This window comes from Mytilus trossulus, chromosome 8 (genome assembly GCF_036588685.1).
Source record: "Mytilus trossulus isolate FHL-02 chromosome 8, PNRI_Mtr1.1.1.hap1, whole genome shotgun sequence".
In the NCBI taxonomy this organism is placed as follows: Eukaryota; Metazoa; Mollusca; class Bivalvia; order Mytilida; family Mytilidae; genus Mytilus; species Mytilus trossulus.
This window is the reverse complement of record NC_086380.1, coordinates 38,855,462-38,879,283: the sequence shown is the minus strand read 5'-3', so window position 1 is coordinate 38,879,283 and position 23,822 is coordinate 38,855,462. Positions and strand designations below refer to the sequence as shown.

At 30.9% G+C, this 23,822-nt stretch overlaps 1 protein-coding gene across 1 annotated transcript in view; it reads left to right on the top strand.

Annotated features, from left to right (window-relative positions):
• LOC134680926 (trafficking protein particle complex subunit 11-like) overlaps positions 1 to 23,822 on the top strand; it is a 48,321-nt gene that overhangs the window by 5,919 nt on the left and 18,580 nt on the right. Inside the window, exons 5-19 of the mRNA XM_063540238.1 lie at positions 6,631 to 6,730; positions 7,431 to 7,504; positions 7,994 to 8,090; positions 8,759 to 8,892; positions 9,241 to 9,382; positions 10,644 to 10,734; positions 12,267 to 12,346; positions 12,927 to 13,005; positions 13,803 to 13,857; positions 14,388 to 14,533; positions 15,014 to 15,075; positions 16,847 to 16,973; positions 17,363 to 17,435; positions 18,029 to 18,086; positions 23,647 to 23,805. Coding sequence (XP_063396308.1) covers positions 6,631 to 6,730; positions 7,431 to 7,504; positions 7,994 to 8,090; positions 8,759 to 8,892; positions 9,241 to 9,382; positions 10,644 to 10,734; positions 12,267 to 12,346; positions 12,927 to 13,005; positions 13,803 to 13,857; positions 14,388 to 14,533; positions 15,014 to 15,075; positions 16,847 to 16,973; positions 17,363 to 17,435; positions 18,029 to 18,086; positions 23,647 to 23,805 — 1,477 coding nt within the window. The remainder of the gene's footprint in view (positions 1 to 6,630; positions 6,731 to 7,430; positions 7,505 to 7,993; positions 8,091 to 8,758; positions 8,893 to 9,240; positions 9,383 to 10,643; positions 10,735 to 12,266; positions 12,347 to 12,926; positions 13,006 to 13,802; positions 13,858 to 14,387; positions 14,534 to 15,013; positions 15,076 to 16,846; positions 16,974 to 17,362; positions 17,436 to 18,028; positions 18,087 to 23,646; positions 23,806 to 23,822) is intronic.

Genomic DNA, 23,822 nt, shown 5'->3' with positions numbered 1-23,822 from the left:
AAAAGTTTTGAAGTTGCACGTAGGAAGTAGGACACATTAGGAATCCTTATGTAGTATATATTCCCCTGAGATTTTGGCTAAGCTGTCAAAGAACAAATGTATGAAATATTTTATCGCCGAAAATCTCTAAAGACAATTGCAAGTAGTTTGGATTTCCCAAATGGCAAAAGTCGTAGGAATATTGTTTGTCATCAATATGTAGTCAACTACGTCAGAAGTCTTAAAAAAAGTTCCACTGTTCATGCTGATGGCGGCAATTTTAAATTATAAGACGAAATTTTTGTATCTTTTCAATTTGGAGGCAGGGTTCAAATTAGCAGTTGTCCGAGGTCTGCAGTCGGACTTTTGACTTGGTTACTAGCTACGCTCGACATGCCCGACTTGAGAGGAAATAAAAAAATAACTGTGCAAACCTTTTTTCCAAAGTCTCCTAATAAACCGATCTCAAACTTATTTTTAGCATTATTTTTCATGACAGCGATGTTCATTTTGTTCAACCGCTAGCTTTATACAGAAAATCGCCGACAAATAATGTGTAAATTCTAGTAAAATCGTATCTGACAAAAACAACATTGAAAACAAAATGGCTGACGTGAGAAGAAATTACAATAATGGATCCGATTCCTGAAGCGGATAAGGGTAATTCCGGGTTTAGGCAATCACAAAAAAAAATCAGACAGATGACAAAATACATCTATGCATGGTAAATAAATATAAACACTAGAATTGAAAACCAAAAATTAACATGTTAAAGATATATGTAAAAGAATGAAAAAACAGAAAATATTTTGTACAGAAACTCAAAATTACTTTTTGACAAATCCAATACAATGTGACAGCTGGGAACAGTATATTTAACAATATATATGGTCCTGGTGACAGTATAAATTTTCTTTATCAGTGATAAATGTTGATAAAGCAAGTTAGATGCTTTTAAAGTGTAAACATATTATTGAAATTTCAATGGGTATTTTTTTCTTTCTCAATTTTGATGGGTCAGTTAAAATAGCTTGAAGTTTCTTATTTTACACAAATGGTGCAACTAGATTATATGATACCTGAATGTAAGCAAATCATATGATATGTATGTGGAGTCCTTTGGGGCACTCTACTCCCTCCTGTTTGATAACTTTGAAACGGATGAGATCCCCACCTCTCAACCATATACATTCATGTATGGGACTATATAACTAATCAAATGAAATATAGGTGATGTCCCTAGGGTCACCCCACCACCTCCTTCTTTAGAACTTGGAAACAGTAGAGATCCCCACCCCTAAACCATATTTATTCATGTATGGGACAATATAACCAATCAAATGAAATACAGGGGGAGTCCCTGGGGTCAACCCAACCCTCCTGTTTGGGATTTTTGAAACAGTTAATATCCCCACCCATAAACCATATATATTCATGTATGGGACAATATAATAAATCAAATGAAATATAGGGGGAGTCCCTGTGGGTCACCCCACCCCTCTTGTTTGAGAACTTGGAAACGGTCTAGATCCCCACCCCTAAACCATATATATTCATGTATGAGACAATATAACAAATCATATGAAATATAGGTGGAGTTCGTGGGGCCACTCTACTCCTTCCTGTTTGAGAATTTGAAAACGGTTGAGATCCCCACCCTTAAACCATATATATTCATGTATGGGACAAAATAACAAATCAAATTAATTATAAGGGGAGTCCCTAGGGTCACTGCACCATCCTGTTAGAGAACTTGGAAACAGTTAAGATCCTCACCCCTTAACCATATATACTCATGCATGGGACTAAATAACTAATCAAATGAAATATAGGGGGAGTCCCTGCGGTCACTCCACCCCTCCTGTTTGAGAACTTGGAAACAGCCCAGATCCCCTTCTTTAAATAAACCATATATTTTCATGTATGTGACAAAAAAACTAATCAAATGAAATATAGGGAGAGGCCTAAGGGTCACCCTACCCAATTATGCCTGTTTGATAACTTGGTAACAGATGAGATCCCCACCCCTCAACCATATGTATTCATGTATTGGACAAAATAACAAATCAAATGAAATATAGGGGAAGTCACTGGGGTCCCCCACCCCCTCCTGTTTGAAAACTTTATAACGGTAGAGATCCCCACCCCTAAACCATATATATTCATGTATGGGACAATATAAAAAATCAAATGAAAAATAGGGGTAGTCCCTAGGGTCACCCCACACCCTCTTGTGTGTGTTTTGAGAACAAGGTCAATCTCATAGGCGTCACATATGCATATCACTTTGCTAGACCTAACACCTGTCAATTTATTCCAAACTTACACATCATGGACTTGGGGTGAAGGTGGGGGTCATTTTACTTTTACTATGGAAAGGTCAGTCAGACCTCACCATTGATCCCTGTAGTAGTAAACATTTGTCTGATTTGTGTCTCATAAATTTTGTACTGTAGAACACAAACTCTGTTTTCTTTCCAGAGAAGCAAGTCCATTCATACTTTTACAAGCTCGTACTAAAGTCAACTTGAACTACTAACAGTCAACTAATTGGCCCGAGAACACAGTTATTTCGTAGTGCATTTCTTTTAGACAATAAATTCAAATTAAAAAAATCGTACCTGCTCTTTCTCAAAAATATTTTTACAGTGTAGTGTACTACCAGTGAGACAAATAATATCAAAATTATAGAAACTTCTACCAGCTCTAACTCAAAATATTGACAATTCTGAGTTAAGGGGGTGTAAAATTCAGTTTGACAGCTTCAGACGTGATAAAATTTGACCTTTTAGAACTGGACCAATTCACTACTTAACATGAAGTTTCAGCACCCAAATTTTTTTGACATGTAATTACATCCCCCTACTTAATATTTCATGCATTTAATATAAAGAAATAAATTGGGAAAGTGTATTAAATAAAACATGCAAGTTATACACTGTTTACACTAGGGACTATATTCGTAGACAACGAAAACCAAAGGACGATTACTGTGTCCTTGGACCTAATAGGACAGAAAGACTTGACCAATCTTTATAAAAGTTTGCATAACCTAGGCTTAGGCAATAATGAGATAGTCTGCCAAGTTTCATGGCCATATGTCATATATAAGAGAATTTGGGGTCATTTTAGTATTGACATTTAGATGTTTATTTTTGATGTATAAATTAAATATCTTCAACTGTCAAGATTTTGGCCTAAAAACTTGAAATTTTGCAAAAATTTGCTTTTTAAATGCTCTTGAATATTAGATATTAAGTATTAAAAGCATCTGCATACTCATTTTATTTATCAGATGTATTGTATTTATTCCAAAGTCAAATTTATATGCGCCTATGCCTGAAAATAGAGATTTTCCAATTCAGGGAAGCCTTATATAAATATGCATTTTTCTCAGCCAATTTGAAGTTTTTGAAGTTTTTTAAGCTTAAATTATTCTTTCATATATATTAAATGTACTTTAAATGTATAGAAAAGTTACAAAAAGTATACCACATGAGTATAAAATGGTCTTGGAGCATGTAGTACTGAGAATTATTTAGAGTCAATTTAGGCGGTAGTCCATATTGACATATAAAAAGAAACCAGTGAAACAAATAATATCAAAATTATAGAAACTTCTACCAGCTCTAACTCAAAATATTGACAATTCTGTGTTAAGGGGGTGTAAAATTCAGTTTGACAGCTTCAGACGTGATAAAATTTGACCTTTTAGAACTGGACCAATTCACTACTTAACATGAAGTTTCAGCACCCAAATTTTTTTGACATGTAATTACATCCCCCTACTTAATATTTCATGCATTTAATATAAAGAAATAAATTGGGAAAGTGTATTAAATAAAACATGCAAGTTATACACTGTTTACACTAGGGACTATATTCGTAGACAACGAAAACCAAAAGACGATAACTGTGTCCTTAGACCAATTATACGAACATTAAATATCAACTAGAAAAACTGCAATCATTGCGAATTTGTACCACTGCAGACTCAAAAATTTGCTTGATATATGCGTTGCTTTTGAAAACCTTGATAAAATATGAATTATTTGCCTAAATGATCAATTCATTAAATGAACATAAATGTACAAGGATAGATGAATGTTTAATGTTTGTTCTTTTAAATCTTTAAAAAAAGATTGAAGCAACATTGCCACAGTTTTCATAATTATGTTTGCCTTGCCTTGGTTTTTGGTTAACTGCCTACAGTGCTTACAGCGCTTTGATAACTTTTACCATTTAGGAGTTATGGTTCTTGAAAGATCATAAAATGGCATTTCCATTCAAGTTGTTGCATTTACTCATAAACCATTCTATCTTAGCTTTTCAAATTTTAATATGTTGATACTGATGACAAAGTGGAGGTCTAATTTGATATTGACAATTTTCACTTTCACCATTCATCAATTATTGTTCTTGTGATATTGGAAGGACACAAATAAATGTTAATAAATCCAGTTTGCTGTCGTTGTGACAGCCTCTTGTTTATGTTATTTTTATCTAATAGACAGAAAAAATATTACAGTCATTTCTTATAATTTAATTCTAAATTCCATTTTAAAACGTAGAAAACCATTAAAATCGTTGATGACGTCACAGTCACATGACTAAATTATGTGTATGGCTCATAACAAAATAACGTCGGCCAATCAGAAGACATGTTACATCCAAATTTAAATTATTATGAAAATAACTATAGGATCTCCTTCCCAAATATAGAATCTAGCAGTCTAAAATTTGATAGCATTTTATTTATCACTATAATAAAAGCACACACAAATTACTGAACTTGCAAAAGTGTATATGTTATAATGACACAATCTCACACTATTCATTTTTGAACAGGCTTAAGATTCTTGTGTAAGTGACAGTATAAGTTGAACTGCTTCATGATATTATGTCTGCAAATTTTCTTGTTTAGTCCTTTTGTCCCATTTAGGAAAGTGTCAGTTATTGCTGTTATTTTGTCTTTGTTAATTCATGTAATTGATGTCTAGTTACATTGTACCTTAGATTTAAATCATCTCTCAAACAACTGGACCATTTTGATCCAAACTTGGGAATAATAATATTTTGAAAAACAATTCAAGCTACTTTGAGGCTCTAGTCTTACGTGTATATTACACACAAGGGAATTCAGTTCAAATTCTACCATGGTGGGTTGTGATTTTCACAACAAAGGCTTGCAATTAGCATGATTAGGTGGGATTCACTCTGAAATACAGATGTACCATTTTGTAAAATTATTCTTCATAATCCATATGAACATGTATCATTTAAGTATGATGAGGTCATTTATATGAAAGTATAACCAGGGCTGTGTTCAATATTGTAGCCTCTACAAAGATTTACAAAAATGATTTAGATCATTATCACTCAATCTTTTCCACAGTGATTCACGTTACACTATCAATGGTTATTCTGAGTAGAATTATTTCAACAAAGTGTGTACTATAATTATATAAAAATGAAAAGATGTGTTATGATTGTCAATGAGAACACGCTCCACAAGAGACAAATAGTTTTCCACTCGAAAAAAGGTCAGAATGGTGTTTTCATACTTTAGTATTTGATCAGTGAGTCAGAATCAGATTTTTATATCAAATGGCATATTATATATCACCTGTTGGTGACCTTCTGTGGTCGGGTTGTTACCTCTTTGACACATTCCCCATTTCTATTCTCAATTTTATATATCCCTTTTTCTTACATATTTAATGAATTCTTGATTATCTGCATATATATATGCACTCTCAGTCATTCTACGTAAATATGTCAAGTATTTATCTCTTATAATGGACAGAAGTTTATATTTACTTTGTTTGCTTTAGTCATCTCTTCGTTTTGTATCTTCATTCATTTCTATGATGAAAAACTTTTACAATGAAATGAATTTTAGTAAGTATTAAAGAATGATTGTCATCAGAGAACTGAGATTAAATGAACCATTACTTGATTTAGAAAAGCAAAACCCTTGATTTTGTATAATGTAGATCATCTAAGTGGAAAGAAAGGATTATTAGGCCCTCGTCTTAGTGAAGGGTCTATTAAGGTTTACCCTTGTCTGTCCATCCGTACATATGTCTGGAAATCGGTTATGAATTTATACACAATGCTTATTACCAGAAAACTCTGATCAAGTTCCATTTAGGAGGATTCACTTTTACCATTCTGGAGTTATGCTCCTTTAAAACATTATTTACAAGCAAGGGCATCATCTGCTTTAATTCTTATTTATTTTTTATATGGCATGTGCAACAGCAAAGACATATTCACTTCGCTTCCTTACCTCATCATTCTTTGAAATAGAAAATATAACCTTTGAACCCTTATTTGTATACAGTCATGACAGTCATATTTCACAGAAATGAGATAAAAATTGACAATGCATTTAATGTGTCAAAAGTATTTGTTTACATCTTAAACTTTTGAGATTAAAAAAGTAATTTTTAAAGTTAGTGACATCTGCAATTTTATAATATTTAGACATGTTAGATAAAAAGAAACAAGCAAATGTTGTAGAATTTTACAAAAATCTGTGACCTAGTTTGTTTACAGTACCTTGAATGTATTCCAATTAAAAACTTCATTGAGTTAATATTTACAATTTTTCTAGGATATATTACATAAAAAGTTTATATTTTACAGATTAGAGAATGCTTTTTATGAACTAGCCCAAAGCTACTACCATAGTGAAGCACGAAAAGTAAAGTCACACAGAGACTTCCTCAATAAGACAACACACCAGGTAACTATAGTAACATGTATACCCACTTTGTTTAGGGAATAATTTATTGCTGTTCATGGTTTGATTGAAGTTTTGCATCTATGCAGATAGGCCTTGTTTTTTTTATAAAAACTCAAAATTTACAAATAATGGAAGTACAATGTACCTTAGAAAGCACAAAAAATAAACAATCATTCTTATTTAGAAGTGACAAACGGGTTTAGTTTGATTATACTTTTCTTCCTTTTACATTAACTAAAAGAAAAATAAATGCAGTTTAAATTTTTAAAGTGATTGGAATCATCAGATAAAAAATGACAATTACTGAATTATATCTGGATTAACCAAAATCTGTTCTAACACATGAATGAATGAATGAATGGCAGATATAAGGTACCACTATTTGATGTATCTTTTAAAAAATGTAAATATTAAAATAAAATTATGAAAGGAAAGAAAATGACAATTACAATAGATAATGAAAATAATAAGATGTGGTTTGATTGGCAATAAGACAACTCTCCACAAGAGACCAAATGACAGTGAAAGAAATAGGACATTGAAATAATGTAATATGTAGACAGCGCTCTCACAAGCAAAAAAAAACCTACCTGTAAAAATATAAGGGCATTAAAGTCCAATAACAAGCAAACTTGTGGAATCTATACAAAATAGTTTGAAGTAAATATGAACTGACACAAGACTGTATTTGTAATTTCAGCTCCTGTTTGTTAGACATCAGTTTAAGATAGCCTTCTTTAATGAACTAAAACAAGACAGTCACACAGCTATTAAGTAAGTATTAACACAAAGAATAAGCTAGGTTTTCATTGCCAAAATGGTCCTATTTTGAAAAATCTCCTACAACTTTGGTAAAGTAAAATGAATCTATCTAGTACATTTATTAATAAGATGGATGATGGCTACCCCGGAGGAAGATTATCAGGAATCTACATGCTGTTAAAGAAAATGACACACTGAAAGTTTATAGTACAAATTTACTAAGAATATGTAGTGCAAATATAAACAAAATAAATGCAATTACAATTCAAATGTTTATTTTCAATGTTCCCTTAAGGTTTAAACAGTAAGTTTGCTACAAGTACAATATAAGTATAATTGAAAATTTAAATGTTAATGTAGGTATTAAGTATAGAAAATACCTTTTCATTAAAAAGTTAGCAGTCAAAAAATCTGAGTGAAAACTTTTCAAAATTCTTGGGAAATTAATGAAGTTTGCTATTGGAAAGTATGTCTTTTACAAATTGTCTGCTTATATTTCAGGAACTATAAGCAAGCCTATGGACACTTACTGGAACTTAGAATGCATGATACCAACTTGTTGGAGATTAAGAGTATAGCCGGTTTCATCAACTACAAAGTTTGTACTTAAGATTTTTAACATTATAGTCATTTATCATTATGAAAATAAGAAGATGTGGTATGATTGCCAATGAGACAACTATCCACCAGAGACCAAATGACACAGAAATTAACAGCAATAGGTCACTGTATTACCAGCACAAATGAGTATACCACATATCAAGCTATAAAAGGCCCTAAAACAATGATTTGTCGCATTGGCTCTCATACCACATCTTCTTATATCTAAAAAGAGAAAACTTACAACCTGACTAATGTGCAAAACAATAAACGAAAAAAAATGATATACAGCACCAAAAGACAACCCCTGAACGAATGTTTACAGGTGCCAAACCCTCCCCCTAACCTGGGACAGTGGTGTAATAGTACAACTTAAAGAACAAACTGTAAAAATCAGTTGAAAATGTCTTTACTCATTGGTTTATTCAGTGATACCCAGCTAGACCTATTTTAAGTTTAAGATGTACTGCATGTTTTTGAATTGAAGTCAGATGGGTTTTTTTTTGTCATTAGGTCTGATTTATTTATACCTGACATCTCTTCTTATTCACCTAAAAAAATCAAGTGCTTGGTGATTTCTTTTAACAGTATTTTTCTCAAGTTATGTAAAATAGAATTATATATTTTGGAATCATATTTTTAGATAAAACAAATTTTCATTTTCAGATTTGCAGATTATCATTCCAACACAATGCACCTCTAGATGCTATAGCACAGTTTAGGAAACACATTGACTTCTTTAAAGGGAAGATTGGAATAGCTGAGTTAGCATTTGAGCACAGTGCATGGATGTCAAAACAGTTAGTATATATCAACTTTAGATACTTTAGATACGCATCTCCGATAATGAAAAAATTAAAAGTAACATATGACAGTCATAACAATTTTGAGTATGATCATCATATTCAGATTCAGAAAGGAACCAGTCAAAATACTGGATTTGGTGTTTGAAGCAAATATTTTGTGGTCATTGCATTGAGTTACTTTTATGATGGAAAACCAGGAATATGCAGACAAATATTACACTTGTATGCTCTCAATATTAGTTTAACTCAATTTTGATTTAAAAAGGAAAAAAGTCTGAAGAATATCTGGTATGTATTTGGTTTTATTTTCTGAAATAATACCCTGTTTGAATATTTGTTTAGGTTTCAAGTTTTTGGTGACTTATTTGATGAAGCTATCAAGTTGGGACTTACTGCTATACAAACTCAACATCCAGGTTTCTACTACCAACAAGCTGCCAATCATGCTGTTGCTAGGAAACAGTTGTGTAGAGGACTATGTAAGGTAAGAGGAAATGTCCAAGGACCGCCTACAAAAAAGTTAGAAACAAAGTTATTATATATATATTTCTCTAATTCTATGGAAATTTATCCCTTTTCGAACCCATTGTATAAAAAAATTTAATCAACGTGTGGTTGCTGGTGATCTCAGAAGATCATTGGATGATTTTAAGGGTCATGACCTTTTTGGCTGACTGGATGAACCAAAATATGATAACAGGTGTTAATGAAATTGACAACTTCGTGCAATGTGAAAGGCACTCGAAGGGGATTTTCGGTAAACAAAAAAAGGAAATGTCTTTTTAATCATTAGAGAAACAGATTCTTACATAGTTACTCGTGGATTATCAGATTTATCCAATCTCGATAGTTAAATTATAAATTTAACTATCTCGATTGGATAAATCCGATAATCCACTGGTATCAATGTAAGAATCTATATATATATATATAAGTTATAAAATTTATATCAAAGATGTTTAAGAAGGAAATTGGTTAGCTAGGTTGATTGGTACAAAAATATTAAAACAAGTTTACCTGTGTTAAAACTTTGTTTTCTTAAAATATTTCATAAAATGTTCATTTATCATTTTACACATTTTATTTTACATGAAAGGTTTGTGTTCCTACAATCAATATATTTTCAGATAAAAGTAGTATAGATTGAGTCTCCTATCATAACAGAATTATCTCAAACTACCAATTACTGTGCATTCATTAAATTTCGTGGGTACCAATTTTCGTGGTTTGAGAAAAATTTGCATATTCATAGATATTTAATTTTGTAATTTTGGCAAAGTCTGCATACTTTTCTTTAGAAAAATTGTTATTCGTTGAACATTTGAATTGATGGTTCTCCTACAAAATCCCCCAAAATTAGTATCCAACGAGTATTAATGAATTCACAGTAGTAAACAGATTATATGCCATTTAGATGTCATTAGATGTCATTTAGTCTTATATTGTTTGGGCTCTGTTTAAGTAATGCTTTACTACCATACATGTATTCTGTTTATTCTTATATTTTGACAAGCTAATGAGATTATATCTGCTTAAAAAATCTCAAAAGCAAAATTTAACATTTATTCTGCAAGAAAATAATAGTAATTCCAACCAGCTGTCTATTATGGTATTATGTGCAAATTAAACAATATATAACAATTGAATCTTGTGTAGTTGTCATTTAGGGAGATTTTAATTCGTTGTTAAAATAAGAGTATGTTACTTCTTACATTGTTTGAACATTGTGTTCTATCACTTTTCAGCCTCTGACACAGGTCCTCCACCCTGATCCATTAGAAAACCTGTATAAATTAGACTTTTATGGACAAAGACCATGGAGACAGGGACATCAAAGTAAGTATTTTAAGAAACTTATCTTTTTACTGTAAATTCAGAAATTATTGTGATGTTCTTATTTTCATGAAAAACTTGCAACAGGATATGTTCTGCATAAATAAAAACTTGCATTTTAGATTTTGAAATAATTGTTTCAGCTTTGTGTCTGTAATTATTTATTTATATTCATTAATTAAAATTGAGAATAGAAATGGGGAATGTATCAAAGAGATAACAACCCCACCATAGAAGAAGTAACAGCAGAAGGTCACCAACAGGTCTTCAATGTAACAAGAAATTCCCGCACCTGGAGGCATCCTTCAGCTGGCCCCTAAACAAATATATACTAGTTCAGTGATAATGAACGCCATACTAATTTCCAAATTGTACACAAGAAACTAAAACTAAAATAATACAAGACTAACAAGGGCCAGAGGCTCCTGACTTGGGACAGGCGCAAAAATGCAGCAGGGTTAAACATGTTTATGAGATCTTAACCCTCCCCCTATACCTCTAGCCAATGTAGAAAAGTAAACACATAACAATACGTACATTTAAAATTCAGTTCAAGAGAAGTCTGAGTCTGATGTCAGAAGATGTAACCAAAGAAAATAAACAAAATGACAATTATACATAAATAACAACAGACTACTAGCAGTTAACTGACATGCCATCAGACTTCAATTAAACTGATTGAAAGATTATGATTTCATCATATGAATATCAAGCACAAACCTTCCCATTAGGGGTTTAGTATCATACCACCATAACATATATGAGAAGAACATAACCCGTCACCCCGTGTCATGCCAACAACTGGTTTTTTAATAAATGTGTTTAGTTCCGATGCAAAGACCCTATAAGTGAATCAATATTAACACCAAAATATGTAATCTTTTATGACCTGACAACAGTATCGTATGTATTGTATGTTCATTTAATCTCATGTATGAGGAATTAAAGATATTCATAAATTGCAATTATGAGTGAAGCATTGAAGGAAGGTATAAGTGAACGTTTTTTTTTTAAATCTGCTTTATATTTTTAAGTAAAATTAGATCCTGTTTATGAACTTAAGAAATATTATGCAAATAGATCAAACAGAAAATGTACAAATTGCTCATAAAACCATTGAAATTTCCTTCATTTAGATCTCTAACCCCATTTTTTTAGTGTCAATATACATGATATATAGGTTAACAACAAAAACAGTTTGAATTACAATTTTTTTTTTTTTTAGATTTAAGCAAAAATATCCTGTATAGAAAGATTTCAACATTTTTTGTCATGCATTTGACTTTTACGCGGGTTTTGTGTGTTATGTTAATTGTTATATTGTCATGTTAAAGAAGAGGGATAAAAGATACCAAAGGGACAGTCAAACTCATAAATCTAAAACAAACTGACAACGCCATGGCTAAAAATGAAAAAGACAAACAGAAAAACAATAGTTCACATGACACAGCATAGAAAACTAAAGAATAAACAACAATTGTTCATACAACATCAAGATAAAATTGTAATATTTGATGATGCTTAAATTTTAATAGGTATAGAGGCTCCAGATCTTCAAAGAGAAAAGGATGGTGTTCTAGCTTTGCAGAGTTTAGAAGTACAGGAAGATCATTCTGTAGGTGTCAGATCAGTAATGTTGTTAGAAATAATCTTGTTTAAGCATGAAATACACACATAGAGTCCATGAATGCTCTGTTTAAGAATTGAAATAGACCATAGATAGATATAAAAAGATGTGGTATGATTGCCAATGAGACAACTCTCCAACCAAGTCACAATTTGTGAAAAATTTCAACACAGAGCCTTGGCTAACACCAGAAACAGCAAGCTATAAAGAGGCTGAAATATGACAAGTGTAAAACCATCATGTCTAATCCATGAAAACAATGATAAACGACAAACACTTATGAACCACATCAACAAACGACAAACACTGAACTGTTTTTGATATTGAAATATTTTTGTGATAAAAAACATGAAAGATATGATAATTGTATGACATAAATTCATTATAGTCAGAGCATACTTGAAGTGTTACACTTTAAAATATTTTTTGGGGCAACTCAAACGATTTAAAAATGAAGCAATAAAGTTAAAAAATCGATCTTATTTATTAGCTAGAATAGACTACATGCAATAAAAAGATCAGTAAAAATAAGTTTGTTAACATTAATAAATGTTATTATATATTTCAGTGGTTGATTATACCATTGCTGAGTAGTGCTGTGGCTCAGTTTAAGAAATACAAATCTCCAAGGATGAAAAGATATCTAAGTAAGATTTTGATAGTTTTATTCAAGGAAAACCATAATAAACAATACTATATCTTATAACTCTCACTGTTACTTCAACTTAAGTAACATTTAAAGTATTAAACCATTTGTTTTAAATGAGATTTTACAGAGGGTTTCTGTGAATTCATTATTATACTTTGGATACTATTTTTTGTGGATTTTGTGTACAGGTAAACTAAGAAATTAAATGTTCAACAAAAGACAAATTTCAAAATGTAAGAAATGCAGACCTTTGCAAAACCATGAAATTTAAAAATCCACAAATATGTATGTTTTCCTTTATCAACGAAAATTGGAATCCACGAAAATAAATGAGTCCATAGTAAATGAAGGTTTAAATCTAAAATACAACTCACAAAAATAAAGCATGAATAAGATGCATGTACAGTTCTCCATATGTTTTCTAGAGTATATTCCAATATAAAAGGAAAAAGATATACTTGTTTATAACAGATTATACACTAACGTCAAAACTTCTTGAAAATTAAGGACAACCCTGATTACTTGAAACTACTGTAAATTCATTACTTCAAACTACTGTAAATTCAAAAATTAATGCGTGGTTTTTATTATTGCGAAAAATGCGACTGAGTTGTAAAGGCAATTATTTAAACTTGCATTTTGAAATATTTTATATGAATTTAACAGGATTTTTTCTCAAAATCTTAAAAATTAAAATCGCATTTGAGCCTAAAATGTCATAATCGCAATAATAAATGCACGCAATAATTTCTGAATTTACAGTATATTAAAATAGTATATTGTATGACATTGTAGTGGTACAGATGGGTGAAGAGTACTTTCATGCCAAGGACTACAGTAAATCTTTGATGTAAGTATTCATATGACCTGTCAGAATATTTCATTTAGATAGTAAAATTCATTGAGTATGTAGCTTAATGTAGAATCTTTAGTTAACTTGCTTGTTAGTTGAACTGTGAAGTCGTTATAAGGGAAGGTAAAATACCTTCCTTTAATAATAGACTAGTCTGACAGATAACCAATCTATTTGTCTGTAGGACTAGACTACTCTAAAAAAGCTATATGAAAGCATAGTCAGCAGGTCTCAATATTAAAGTCAATTGTTTGATGACTTAGAAATGTCATTATTAACTTATTTGACCAAAAATGGTAAGGTAACATATATACTGATGGGTGAAATATGTGCATCATACAGACATCTAGCCATTCTAGGGTAAATAAACACCTCCATATTAAAAATGTCACTTTAAACAATTTGAACCCAACACAAAGTGAATTGGTTATTCTTAATTTGCAGTATTTTTTCAGCTACATGGTACTAATCGCAAATATTCAAAGATTGCATTGTCATTTTCAATTGTTGACTTTAATATTTGTCAGGTTGTTGAACAAAGTTATGTGGGATTATAGAGCAGAAAGATGGTGGCTGTTACTGACCTCAATACTGGACATTTCCTTAAAATGTGCCTACCTAACAGCTAAAGTACAAGATTATGTCTCTAATTGTATGGAGTTGATAGGAACATGTATCCTTAATACTGAAAATAGAAATGGCTTTGATTGAAAGAAACAGCCATTAGAAAAAATGGCTCAAACTAAATAGAGCTGCATTGGTTACTCTTGAAAAGATGAAAGTTTGAATAGATAATATTTTAAATCCAAAAATCTTTTCTAGAAATGGTGATGAGGCACTTGAAATAAGTATTTAGTTGATTGTATCTTCATGAGATCAATATTGACTTCTGAAACTTTTGTGAGTGTTTGAGATTTTTAATTTTATTGTATAATTTTTTAAAATTTTATATTTTCCAATTCAAGATGGCAAAAAAAGTAGCATTCCTCCTTTAACTGCTTTTGAATTCAAACTTTTAAATATTTTGGATTCTCTAATGGGGAAAAAAAGATAGATTTTCTTTTATATTAATTTAATTAGATTTATCTTTTTATATAATACAACATAAACCAACATTGTAATTGAAATGACATAGACCTTAACTGTTTATAAGATTCTAAATGTAGTGTGGAAGAAAAGACAAGAATCCAAATGAATCTGATCAAAGTTATGTCTGTGAGTAAAATTATAATCTAAGACACTGTTGTTCTCAATATCACTGCTGATAAAAAAAAAAAAAACATTGGGGTTTGATGGCTTCAAAATCCATATTTCCCTGTTTGAAATCTCTAAGTTCGTCGTAAAAGAAACATGAGAAAATATTTCATCTTGTCAAAATTTAGCCAAGAAATGTTATCAAGTGAACATTAGCTGATATTAATTTTGAATGCATATTCTAACGATGAATTTTTAAAGGTTTAAGCTGATTATGAGATATCAAAATAGATAAAGGTATGATTGTCAGCAAAACAACTATCTATAAAGTCTATAGGACAACGATATGATAAATTTCTTGATTTTTTAGTTTTGAAAAAAAAATATTACAGAATAACCAAATTTTCAATGAGTACATACAAATTTAACTAAGAATGATCTCAATGAGCATGTCAATAAAACTTGTCTATAATTAGTCTGAGGTCCCATCATCCCAGGTATTCCCCAAAAGATGAGTAGAATTATCTCCCTTGACATTGTCAATTGAAGTTATTTATTATAAGAACTGAAATATGTATAATACTAGAGTAATATCATTTAGTAATTTTTATAGAGTTTTGTTTTTATTCAGCTGTCTAATTATGGATGTTAGGATATGTAAAATAACTTTATAATTTTTGAAAATTCTTTACTTTCCTAAAACTTTTAGTTATCAACTTTTGCATGTATTTTCTAAAGGTGAATCAGCTTATTTGTAGTAACACACGTTCTTGGAATGATCTTTCCAAACTTTTGATATTAACCTACTGTAAGAAACTGTAGGAGTAAAAGTATTATTAGTGGTATTGTTTTGATTTAAGAAATAGGTGTACTTATGTGTTATAAATTCAAAATGAAAATAATAATAAGTAATATTATTTCCACTGGGACAAATGTAACAGGAACTAGTATAATGGCATATAACTATCACTGTATTGCATAAGAGACTACAGATGTGAAAACTTATTAAGTTTTTAAGTAAATAAAATTAGAAAGTTTTTACTCAGATAATTATATACTCTGAATTCAGAAATGATTGTGTGCATTTATTGCTATTTTTTGAAGAATGAACAAAAATGCAAGTTAAGTTATTGCAATTTTAGTAAAAGCTATATATCATATGTACAGAAATATGTATTTGATATCAGATTGTTAGTTTTAATTATCACAATACTCAAGTACATGTACAAAAATGTAGTTTTAATTTTCACATTAATATAAAAATGATTTCAATAATTTCTGAATTTTCAGTATGTAGTTGGCAGTTACAATATCAGATGTGTCATGACAATCTGTTATGACATGCATGTCTATTGTTTATTTTAATTTAATTTGTTCTCTTCATGCCCCTGCTGAAGGCTAAGGGGGCTTTAAGTATTACCCTTGACCATACATATGTCTTGCCGTATGTCCCATTTACATTTACGAACTCTAACATAAGATCTAGATTTCCTCAAATGTTTTAAAACTCATACACAATGCTAAGACAACAACATGCAGTCAGAGTTATACGTGTTTTTAACTTGGGAAAATTGCAAACCTTAAGCCAGTCATCAGCATCTTCAGACACATTCTTCTTTTATTTTTGCTTGTTTTAGGGTAATTTATCAGATAAAAAAATTTACTAACAAGCATAAGCAAAATAAAACACAACTTTGACCTTAATCTTATGCACAAGGAGATTATTTAATATTTGTCATTTGTTTATATAGCTTATAATATAGATTCTGTAACACATGACTATGTTTTTCAGAATGACCAACCTGAACCAGAGCCAGGTCTTGACCCTCAGGGATCAGAAGCAGCTAGAAGGTTATGGCAGACTACAATGGATACTCCCTGTACCTTCACCATAGAAATGCAAAATATTGTTCCTTTTGGTAAAAATCTATTTTATATCTATCCAAAAATTCCAAAGAATTCTGTAATAAATAGTAAAAACAATCCTTTACAAAAATTGTACACAAATGCAATGAAAATGAAAATTTTGTTATATTTTGTTATTTTGCGAAAGAATGGACTAGATTTGTATTGCATCAATTGCTTATAATTAATTTAACTGTCTTATTTGGAGAAATTCCATATGACACTCTATGCGTTGCTTGGATCTATATGTATCTTTTGATTATAGCATTTTTGTGGTAAAGATATTTTTTTTGAGTGTATTTATCTGGTATTTGTCTTCAGAAGCTAACAATAAACTTTTGTAAAAGCACACATTCCTTGAGTTGTTTTTTTTTATAACAAAAATTTCTTTTCCCCATTACAGTTGAGTGTAAAGCCAGATTTACTGTTGATACTGTGTCTGCAGATAAAGAAATAGAGTTGGATGTGTTCCTCAGGTAAGACAATAACTCTTACCTATAAGTGCTAAAATAAATACTTTTTTAAAAATCACTACAAAATGGGAAATAAAAGTTGGCAATAAGTTTAAATTTTCCTATTGCAAGTGTTATTTTTGCAGTGAAATCTGTGACCAAATCTTAAACAAAAACCTCAATTTCTTGTTAATGCCTTAAATCTACATATAAGTTTTAGCAATGGTACAAATTGACAGAAAGGAACAAAATGTTAATGAAATACAGTTTGGATTGGAATTTTAAAAACTTAACCACAAATAATTGTTATGCCCAATTTATGGGCATTATGTTTTCTGGTCTGTGCATCCATTCGTTCGTCCATTCATTCGTCTGTCCCACTTCAAGTTAGAGTTTTTGGTCAAGGTAGTTTTTGATAAAGTTGAAGTCCAATCAACTTGAAACTTAATACACATGTTCCCTATGATATGATCTTTCTAATTTTAATGCTAAATTAGAGATTGTCCTCCATTTTCAGGGTCAACTGAACATAGAAAATGATAGTGCAGATGGGGCATTTGTGTACTAGGGACACATTCTTGTTTTCCCCTAAAAAAAAGCTTAATTTGTATTTTTAGAGCAAGCTGTCAATTTCCAGTGAGATTTTCAAAGTTGTCAGTTTTCTTTAGTAACCAGGTATGTTGATGTTGCTATAAAACTTTTAAGCAGGCTTAACAATAATTTAATTTTACCATTTAGTTAATTTCTTGATAATTATTAAAAGGGAGATACTATTTTTATACGACCGCAAATTTTGAAAAAAATTTCGTCGTATATTGCTATCACGTTGGCGTCGTCGTCTGCGTCGTCGTCGTCGTCGTCCGAATACTTTTAGTTTTCGCACTCTAACTTTAGTAAAAGTGAATAGAAATCTATGAAATTTTAACACAAGGTTTATGACCATAAAAGGAAGGCTGGTATTGATTTTGGGAGTTTTGGTCCCAACATTTTAGGAATTAAGGGCCAAAAAGGGCCCAAATAGGCATTTTCTTGGTTTTCGCACTATAACTTTAGTTTAAGTGAATAGAAATCTATGAAATTTTGACACAAGGTTTATGACCACAAAAGAAAGGTTGGGATTGATTTTGGGAGTTTTGGTTTCAACAGTTTAGGAATTAGGGGCCAAAAAAGGGCCCAAATAAGCATTATTCTTGGTTTTCGCACAATAACTTTAGTTAAAGTAAATAGAAATCAATGAAATTTAAATACAATGTTTATGACCACAAAAGGAAGGTTGGTATTGATTTTGGGAGTTTCGGTCCCAACAGTTTAGGAATTAGGGGCCAAAAAGGGACCCAAATAAGCATTTTTCTTGGTTTTCGCACTATAGCGTTAGTATAAGTAAATAGAAATCTATCAAATTTAAACACAAGGTTTATGACTATTAAAGGAAGGTTGGTATTGATTTTGGGAGTTTTGGTCCCAACAGTTAAGGTAGTAATACACAGTTAGGAGTTTAGTTTCGCATTATGGCCCCTGTGGATTTTTCAAATAGGAAAGTTATTGTGTAATAAAATTCATTTTTAGACAGATGAGTGCTAATTTAGCCTTCAAAGGTGGTTTATAAGGGCATCAAGATTATGTTTGACATGTTTTATGGGCTGTTTTCTGTTTTTCAGTCCGTATTTTCATAGCTGGACCGGCCATCGGTCCAGAAATTAATGTACTGTTTACAAACACGAAAGACATATGATTTTCATTGGATTTGCTGAATGATATATGTACACAGTTTCAGAAAAGGTATTACTTCAAGCGATTGAAATTCGACTTTTAGCCAAATTTTGGGGAAATATGTGACATCTTTCCCCCCCCCTTTTTGCAATATTTTATAACAAATAAATGCAGATTGTTGCCATGGATACACCAAAAAGAAATTATATTTTGCAATTTTATATACTGGAAATAAAATCTATGGAGGATTCTGATTACATACATATGCCCATATATGACACAAACAGTAAGCTTGATATTGCAAGAAAGCAATGAAAAGGGAATGGTAAAATTCATAAGGGCAAATTTTAGTATTTTTTCCTAACTGTTTATTGCTACCTTATGGCATGCTTACCAAGCTCAGAAGGGTATAATTTAAGACTTTTCATGCCACAAATCTATTGATATTTAGATTCAAAATCAACTTCTGAGTAAATTAAGTGTTTAACAATGACAATATGTGTCAATTTTATTGTTTACAGTCCTTAGCAACCAAAATTAGACATTTTGACACTAGGCTTATATTTGTACTCTTTCGGCTTAACGCTTGCTTCTGATGGACTGGGCTGCATGTAGTAGCCCAAGTATTGAACGCGTTGGTTTTTTTCTTGCGAATATGTCACATTATTATTTTTATCAAGATTTCATGTTACATTTTGGCATATATTAAATGTATAGTTAAATCAGATGTAAGAAATTGATACCCTATCACCAAGTTTTTTAATCAAGTCTGTGGTATGCAATAAGCATACAGATTAACATTTTTATGCTTAAAATAGCTAAATTTTGTACAATGTTGCATCATCAGAGATCTTATTATGATATTCAACATTAAAAAACTGACAAAAGAGGTACAGTTTTTAAGATTTGGCTAAAAATTGAGGTAGAGACAAGATTTTACACTTTGACTTGGCACCTTTCTTAAAATCAGTTTTTGTCGCGTTTCAGTGTCAACTGCTAACCTTCATAAAATATTCATTACTCAATCAATTTTCAAAAATAAAAGGCCATTTTACTTGTTTTAGCTAGCAGAACTCAGAAAATAAGTTAAAAGGGAGAATTTGAAAAAAATATTTACTATTAAGGTAGTAATACACAGTTAGGAGTTTAGTTTCGCATTATGGCCCCTGTGGATTTTTCAAATAGGAAAGTTATTGTGTAATAAAATTCATTTTTAGACAGATGAGTGCTAATTTAGCCTTCAAAGGTGGTTTATAAGAGCATCAAGATTATGTTTGACATGTTTTATGGGCTGTTTTCTGTTTTTCAGTCCGTATTTTCATAGCTGGACCGGCCATCGGTCCAGAAATTAATGTACTGTTTATAAACACTCTTTTTCTACACGAAGTTTTTGACGCAATTTTACAAAAAAATGAGACGAAAGACATATGATTTTCATTGGATTTGCTGAATGATATATGTACACAGTTTCAGAAAAGGTATTACTTCAAGCGATTGAAATTCGACTTTTAGCCAAATTTTGGGGAAATATGTGACATCTTTCCCCCCCCCCTTTTTGCAATATTTTATAACAAATAAATGCAGATTGTTGCCATGGATACACCAAAAAGAAATTATATTTTGCAATTTTATATACTGGAAATAAAATCTATGGAGGATTCTGATTACATACATATGCCCATATATGACACAAACAGTAAGCTTGATATTGCAAGAAAGCAATGAAAAGGGAATGGTAAAATTCATAAGGGCAAATTTTAGTATTTTTTCCTAACTGTTTATTGCTACCTTATGGCATGCTTACCAAGCTCAGAAGGGTATAATTTAAGACTTTTCATGCCACAAATCTATTGATATTTAGATTCAAAATCAACTTCTGAGTAAATTAAGTGTTTAACAATGACAATATGTGTCAATTTTATTGTTTACAGTCCTTAGCAACCAAAATTAGACATTTTGACACTAGGCTTATATTTGTACTCTTTCGGCTTAACGCTTGCTTCTGATGGACTGGGCTGCATGTAGTAGCCCAAGTATTGAACGCGTTGGTTTTTTTCTTGCGAATATGTCACATTATTATTTTTATCAAGATTTCATGTTACATTTTGGCATATATTAAATGTATAGTTAAATCAGATGTAAGAAATTGATACCCTATCACCAAGTTTTTTAATCAAGTCTGTGGTATGCAATAAGCATACAGATTTAACATTTTTATGCTTAAAATAGCTAAATTTTGTACAATGTTGCATCATCAGAGATCTTATTATGATATTCAACATTAAAAAACTGACAAAAGAGGTACAGTTTTTAAGATTTGGCTAAAAATTGAGGTAGAGACAAGATTTTACACTTTGACTTGGCACCTTTCTTAAAATCAGTTTTTGTCGCGTTTCAGTGTCAACTGCTAACCTTCATAAAATATTCATTACTCAATCAATTTTCAAAAATAAAAGGCCATTTTACTTGTTTTAGCTAGCAGAACTCAGAAAATAAGTTAAAAGGGAGAATTTGAAAAAAATATTTACTATTAAGGTAGTAATACACAGTTAGGAGTTTAGTTTCGCATTATGGCCCCTGTGGATTTTTCAAATAGGAAAGTTATTGTGTAATAAAATTCATTTTTAGACAGATGAGTGCTAATTTAGCCTTCAAAGGTGGTTTATAAGAGCATCAAGATTATGTTTGACATGTTTTATGGGCTGTTTTCTGTTTTTTAGTCCGTATTTTCATAGCTGGACCGGCCATCGCAGAAATTAATGTACTGTTTACAAACACTCTTTTTCTACACGAAGTTTTTGACGCAATTTTACAAAAAAATGAGACGAAAGACATATGATTTTCATTGGATTTGCTGAATGATATATGTACACAGTTTCAGAAAAGGTATTACTTCAAGCGATTGAAATTCGACTTTTAGCCAAATTTTGGGGAAATATGTGACATCTTTCCCCCCCCTTTTTGCAATATTTTATAACAAATAAATGCAGATTGTTGCCATGGATACACCAAAAAGAAATTATATTTTGCAATTTTATATACTGGAAATAAAATCTATGGAGGATTCTGATTACATACATATGCCCATATATGACACAAACAGTAAGCTTGATATTGCAAGAAAGCAATGAAAAGGGAATGGTAAAATTCATAAGGGCAAATTTTAGTATTTTTTCCTAACTGTTTATTGCATCCAAGTTGAATAATTGGGGTTCTTTAATATGCCGAATCTAACTGTGTATGTAGATTCTTAATTTTTGGTCCTGTTTTCAAATTGGTCTACATTAAGGTCCAAAGGGTCCAAAATTAAACTTAGTTTGATTTTAACAAAAATTGAAACCTTTGGGTTCTTTGATATGCTGAATCTAAAAATGTACTTAGATTTTTGATTATTGGCCCAGTTTTCAAGTTGGCCCAAATCGAGGTCCAAAATTAAACATTGTTTGATTTCATCAAAAATTGAATAATTGGGGTTCTTTGATATGCCAAATCTAACTGTGTATGTAGATTCTTAATTTTTGGTCCAGTTTTAAAATTGGTCTAAATTAAAGTGCAAAGGGTCCAAAATTAAACTAAGTTTGATTTTAACAAAAATTAAATTCTTGGGCATCTTTGATATGCTGAATCTAAACATGTACTTAGATTTTTGATTATGGGCCCAGTTTTCAAGTTGGTCCAAATCAGGATCTAAAATTATTATATCAAGTATTGTGCAATAGCAAGTCTTTTCAATTGCACAGTATTGTGCAATGGCAAGAAATATCTAATTTCACAATATTGCAATTTTTTTTTAAATTAAGAGTTATCTTTCTTTGTCCAGTATAGTAAGCAAGAAATATCTGCAAGAATTTTTTTTAATTGGAGTTATCTTTCTTTGTCCAGAATCAACTTAAATCTTTGTTATATACAATATACAATGTATATTCACTTTTTACTACCAACTGATAAATTTAAATAATCTTTACCATTCAGTGATAACAAGCAGTTTTTTTACATCTTAATATTTTATGATGTATTTAAATGAGTAGTAATTGTTGCAAACTCCATTAGAATATTTTAATTGAAATTAGTTTTGGAATAAGGGAAAGGGGGATGTGATTAAAAAATTGGGTTCAATTTTTCTCATTTGAAATTTCATAAATAAAAAGAAAATTTCTTCAAACATTTTTTTGAGAGGATTAATATTCAACAGCATAGTGAATTGCTCTAAGAGAAAACAAAAATTTTAAGTTCATTTGAATACATTCATTCTGTGTCAGAAACCTATGCTGTGTCAACTATTTAATCACAATCCAAATTAAGAGTGGAATCCAGCTTGAATGTTGTGTCCATACTTGTCCCAACCGTTCAGGGTTCAACCTCTGCGGTCGTATAAAGCTACGCCCTGCGGAGCATCTGGTTTTCATATTGGCAACTATTTGTATTTGCTTTATTTTCTCGTCATTAAAATCGCTCATTAGAATTAGTGGGTTATGGAATATTGACACTGTAAATTGCTTAAACAACAATCTGTTAATATTTACAGTTATACAACCAGTACTGTATTGTTATTGATGGCCATGGTGTGTCAGCTGCATCAGAGTCTGAAAGCACAGGGGCTGATCTATATTTAGTACCAGGAAAACCCAAATCTTATAAATTTAGTTTTCTACCTGTGAAAGATGATGTGGATACACAGCTAGAGGTAAGCAATGTTATAAA